At 38.0% G+C, this 6,000-nt stretch overlaps 1 protein-coding gene across 2 annotated transcripts; it reads left to right on the top strand.

Moving 5' to 3' along the window:
- Nucleotides 1-3,464: 3,464 nt before the first annotated feature.
- On the top strand, nt 3,465-5,662 carry BNAC06G08870D. 2 transcript variants are annotated; one of them, XM_048761781.1, is made up of 9 exons: nt 3,465-3,849; nt 3,929-4,123; nt 4,231-4,333; nt 4,419-4,498; nt 4,663-4,740; nt 4,829-4,920; nt 5,000-5,111; nt 5,200-5,325; nt 5,409-5,662. In XM_048761781.1, exons 1-9 carry the CDS (start codon nt 3,568-3,570, stop codon nt 5,517-5,519), a joined length of 1,179 nt encoding a protein of 392 aa, XP_048617738.1. In that variant the 5' UTR covers nt 3,465-3,567; the 3' UTR covers nt 5,520-5,662. The 2 variants fall into 2 exon arrangements, with proteins under 2 accessions (XP_048617738.1, XP_013726848.1); XM_013871394.3 differs by having other exon boundaries at nt 3,923-4,123.
- The last annotated feature ends 338 nt before the right edge of the window (nt 5,663-6,000 follow it).

Genomic DNA, 6,000 nt, shown 5'->3' with positions numbered 1-6,000 from the left:
CCGGGTCCTCCGGGAGTGATGAGTGTTGCGGAGTTGGTTCAACAGCCCGGTCGTGACCATCTTCCGTATCTCACTCCGTATCCACATGGACGGGGTCAAACATGGTAATTAAACATTTTTTTTTCTTTAAATTTGGATTCATTATTAACCGTTTGTTCTTTTTATTAGGTTCAACCGATCCGGGAACGGGATCAGCGCATGGATCAACCGTATGATGTACTCGGCCCTCGACAGGGGACATCCGACTTTCACTCACTTCCCTACCGTCAAGCAGGTTCTGTGGTTTCGTCAGTTTGCGGTAAGTATTCTAATTTTTTACTTACATTTTTAATCTTTAATATAAATTTTCTACTAATTGTGTTTTTTTTCAGCAAGAGTTCAACTGGAATTCCGATGAGACCCTCTTTATCTATCACCACTTCGTCCATAAAGTTATGGACACTATGGGAAGCAGATCCACGAGTGGAAGAAGAAGTGGGAAATCAGTAAGGTTCGATTTAATTTATTAAATAATTTTTTAATTTATTAAACAATTTTTTAATTTATTAAACTATTTTCTTTTTTTTATTAAAAGGTCCCAAAGTCGATGAACGACACGGTCTGGAAGGAGTTGTGTGCGCATTGGGATAAGGAAGAGACGAAAGAAACTTCTTCCACCAATTCCACCAACCGCAGGAGCGACCGTAAAGGGAAGGGCATCTACAAGCATAACTTGGGTGCTCAATCTATTGCCACTCTGGGAGATCGCATGGTAAGTTCAACCGCTTTTTCTTCAATTATTTGAGTTTCAGAATTTTAATTTATTGTGCATTTCTTCTAATTTCTAATGTTTCTTTAATTTATGTTTTTTTTCAAGGCAGAAGAAAATGATGGCGAGCCGGTTGATGATCTCGCCCTAATGAGGAGGGCGTATACCAACAAGAAGACCGGCCAGATTGATGACGGTCTTGTGAGGGACGTGGTCGACCTGGTCCAAACTCAGGTGGTAGACGAAGTGTCTCAGCTTCAAACCGAGGATGACGCTTCGACGGCTTCGACCAACTTGTCCCGGTTTTGAATCAACGAAATCGTTGAATCCGTAAGTTCTTTTTTTTTAAAGTTCAATTCATTTATTTCTTGGTTTAAATTTGTAAATTTGGCTATTTTCTATTCAGTCGGTTCCAAAGAAGAAAGGACGTTTGGTCGGTTTGGGTCGTCGCACCCGGTCGGTTCCTCCTTCTTCTGCACCACCGCCCTTTGTTGATCCAGAAGTACTTACGGCTCAGTTGAATGACAAGGATGATCGCATATCTTTGTTGGAGACCCAGATGACGGCTCAACAGGCGGGCTATGAGGCGCAGAGGAGGCTGAACCAGCAAATGATGGAGATGATGCAGAGGATGTACCCGAACGAGGTGTTCCCGGACGTGCCAGACCCGTAGTTTTTTTTTTCCAAAAACTCGGAATGTTTTATTTTTATTTGTGAAACTTTGAATATTAATTAATATGATTTCAATTTTAATTTTAATTTTATATTTTCGAATTTAAATTTCAAAAATTTTATTTAAAAAAAAAATAAATATTTTTTACATTCCGAGGAAATTAATTATATTTTTTACTCGATCGATCGATGCGTTTTTGGACATATATCCATCGATCGATCTGTTAATAAAAAAACGTTCGGAATATACCGAGGGACATTTTCCTCGGAATATACCGAGGGACACCTTTCCTCGGAATATACCGAGGGACATGTTCCTCAGAATATACCGAGGGACATGTTCCTCGGAATATTCCGAGGAAAGGTGTCCCTCGGTATATTCCGACCGTTTTTTTATAAACGGATCGATCGATGTATATATGTCCAAAAACGCATCGATCGATGAAGTTCCGAGGAAATATCCCGACGAAGTTCTCCCTTGGTATATTCCGAGGAGATTTCCGACAAACTAGTGATCCTCGGAATTTCCTCGGAAATTTGTTTCCTCGGAATTCCGTCGGAAAATTCCGAGGGATTTCCGAGGAAAGAAGAAATTCCGAGGAATTATTTCCGAGGACTTGTTTCGTCGGTATGTCGTCGGAATAACGTTATTCCGACGATTTTTTCCTTCAGTATCCTTGCTGTTTTCTTGTAGTGTTATAACAGAGACTGCAACATTACATCAAGGTAGCATTGTCACCATATTGCCACTGATCAAATCTATCAAAGGAAATGATTAAGCTATATAGCACTTGGGGGATGATCACTCTCTTTTGAGATCTTTCTCTTGAGCTGTTTGAGGAGCCCCTTTGGTTATAAGTCTCTAGGAGCACCCTAAAGTTATAAATGTTGTCAGGTAGACATACCAAACTAATGAATCAAATGTGCTACAAATCGAGGATTAGCTTCCAGAATAATTTACAAATATTAGCTTTCCATAATCTTCCGTGCAGGACAGGTTAGTGAATAGAGGGTTTACTTTGCGCATCTGTTTGTAAGTTGGTTGGTTTGGTCATACCTACAAACACATGACTGTCTGAGGACATGAGTGTTGGAACATCTTAAGAGAAGAAACTGTTGAGTCACTATTTTACCTCTGGCGGTTAACTGGGAACAAGACATATCAAGTGTGGGGATGGAATATATTTCAAGCATTTGAGAAAATTCTCGTATAGAATCTGGATACGTTGTCTTGCAGGATGCAAGTTTCTATCTCTTTATAAAAAAAATAAAAATAAAAATCAGAAACCCAAGTTCATCATTATTAATGTTTCCTTCTTCATTTTCAGGTCAAAACAGGTGCTAAAACAAGATGCAAAGCTTCTTCTTAGCTGAGATTCTTAAGTATCTATATCTTCTCTTTTCGCATTCATTGGTTATTTCATTAGACGAGTGGCACGGAATGATCAGAGTAAGCCAACTATAACATTACTCCAGAGGAGGTTTGGTGGTGGATAAGGGTTTAGTAGTACAACAAAGTTTGAGGCACATGTGGTGTTAGTTTGGATAACCGATAAAGAACAATAGATGGACAACTTTTTTTGCCACAGCAATTAGTACAGAAGTCACTTACTGTTTTCTAAGATTTTGAACGCTTGCAAACAAGAGCAATCAACTTTGACCAGAAAGAATGAAAAAAAAATACTTTGAGCAAAGTGAGCTTGGTCTGATGTCCTTGAAGGCATCACTAGTCCCTGCTTTAGAATCATGCACAATCACGTTTGCAACTGATACCTGTTAGTTTTGGTTTAGAAAGTACATTCAAATGAAGCCTTTCAAAACTACTTTTTGTCTCAGATGAATCTCTCTGCTCTCAAAACAAAACAAAACTGTCACCAAACCTTATCCTTAGCATATATACACTTTCACACCACCACAAGTCTTTTTTTTTGGCGCTTCACGTGTATGTTTTTCATAAACAAATTTACAAATTAAAAGAAAAAAAAAGAGTAAAAGGAACGGTTGGGATACAAACTCATAAGCTAGCTGGAACGTGATTTGCCCATCTAAAGGAAATTTCAATTTTGTTCATATCCAAATAGACGCTGACTAAACATGTTGAAGAAAGTACCTCAAGAGAACACAGAGAAACCTTCTCCTTGCCGACCATGGAAGCTACTACTGTCTTCACTTCACTATACGTTTCCAATTTACCAAAACCAAAGGCTATCTTCAACCTGACTCCACCTGATCTATCTTCGTCTTCTTGTTGGCTCTGTAATTCACAATCCAAGCGAATCACGAAACTGAGACTTAATGAATCGAATCATGGAGTTCTTCGTCTTCATGCTCTGTTTCACAACGAGGAGGCTCCAAGTCAAAGCGATGATAACTTAGCAGGAAACAATGGGTTTGGTCTTTTACCAGCGGATATGTTCTCTTTGTCTCAGGTATGTTTACTCCTCTCCTCTAGTTTTGTCACGTTATGCAGGAAGCTTTGTGAAGTATTGATCCTTTATGAAGGAAAAGGTTGGAAGTAGTCTAAGTGGTGAAAAGGAGAGTCATAAGATAATCGATGTGGAGACATCTCTTGCATTTCCTCCTCATGGTGGAGGAACTCGAGCAGCGCTGTTTCGGACCCCGATTTCTGGTGGTGTTCAGAACGCAACCTCTGCTCATGGTTTACCTCCACCTGCTCTAGCTGTTAGGAACTTGATGGAGCAGGTAAAAGGTTTATTACATCATTTCAACTCTTCTTTGCTTTCTTCTTATGGTTGATTAGAAAAGATGATAAGTTTCTTGTATCTATTTTGGTGTTTATGATTTTGAAGGCCAGGTTTGCTCATCTGTGCACAGTGATGTCTAAAATGCACCATCGCAGAGAAGGCTACCCCTTCGGATCTTTGGTAGATTTTGCACCTGATCCTGTGGGACGTAATTCTTTTTCTCCTTGACTATATATATCTCTCTCTCTTTGTATGTTTAGTGTTTTGAATGCATATTCTACTTTTGTTTCTAGACCCTATCTTTTCATTTTCACCCTTGGCTATTCACACTCGGAATATCTTAGCTGAACCTAGATGCACCCTCGTTGTTCAGGTAAACATGATCCATCATGCTTTTTACCTAGCTACTTTTGCTTGCTCTTTAAGTCTTTCCATTTAGTCTTCACGGCTTGCTCTCTAAGTCATCTTTAATATTAGACAAACATGTTGGCACTCTTCCATTTTCTATCTTCTTTGAAGGTGGATTTGTTTTTTCAGATACCCGGATGGAATTGCTTATCAAATGCAAGAGCTACATTATTCGGCGATGTCTATCGATTGCCAGAAAATGAGCAAGTCAGTGTCTCGGTTTAATCACATTGGTTGAGTAATATATGAAATGTTTCTACTTGTTTCATAAATTTCTCTTGTTCTCGATTTCCAGGAATGGGCTCATAAGCAGTATATGGCTAAGCATCACCAAGGGCCTTCCCAACAATGGGGAAACTTTCACTATTTTAGAATGCAGAACATAAGGTTTCTGTATTCTTATTCATATTTAGCCACACACCATAGTGTAAATATCAAAACAATCTTGATGAATTTGTTTTCTCAGTGATATATATTTCATTGGAGGTTTTGGCACTGTCGCGTGGATCAATGTCAATGAGTACGAGGCACTTCAGCCAGATAAGATAGCCGCCGATGGGGGCGAGCAAAACCTTAAGGTGAGTTTTTACTTAGCTTAAGCCCTTTAATGATTGATCTTACTTAGTGACTCAAAGTAGAGTTTTGGTATATCTCTACATGGTTTAGGAACTAAATGCCATCTTCTCAAAGCCACTTAGAGAGTTATTATCTACTGAATCTGAGGTAGACGATGCTGCTATCATTTCTGTAGACAGCAAAGGGATCGACATAAGAGTTCGTCAAGGTGCTAAGGTAATCTCTTATATATAACCTTTTTATAATAATTCTACAACAGAGGGAGTTCATGTGTGCATCAATTTGTTACACTTGTGTAGTTTAACATACAAAGGCTAGCCTTTGAGGAAAGTCTTGGTGTAGAGACCTTAGAAGACGCCAAATCTGCACTAAGGAAAGTGATAGAGAAGGGAAAGGTGCACAATTTGTAGATATAACCTCAGATTTGCTGATCTTGTAGTAGTTAATGTGGACAATAAAACATGGATTAATTATCTTCTGGATCGGTAGTTATCAATACTATTAAAAGAGAAAGGAGTCTTAAAAAATCTACGTATGAAAGTTGTTTGGATCCTTTCATTTTTTAGTCCAACCTATGATATAAAACCAAATATCATAACATGCATTTATTAGAGCAACAACTTAAAACTTATTATATTTTAATAAATAACCCACGATTTCCAACAATTATTATAACGACAATTGTTATCCTTTTACATTTTAGCAACCCACATTATTTCAATCACACGAATGTACAAGATATCTTGACTTTTAAAACATTTAATTTAAATTCTTGACTCCTGAAAATTTGATTTAAAATATATCAAATGTTTCATATGTTAGTTTAGTTATACCAATATCCTTTAATATTTCTACATTATATCAAAAGAGATAAAATGTTTCAAAACATAG

This window comes from Brassica napus, chromosome C6 (genome assembly GCF_020379485.1).
Source record: "Brassica napus cultivar Da-Ae chromosome C6, Da-Ae, whole genome shotgun sequence".
Taxonomy (NCBI): Eukaryota; Viridiplantae; Streptophyta; class Magnoliopsida; order Brassicales; family Brassicaceae; genus Brassica; species Brassica napus.
The sequence above is the reverse complement of the archived record's forward strand: the minus strand, read 5'-3'. Positions and strand labels throughout refer to the sequence as shown.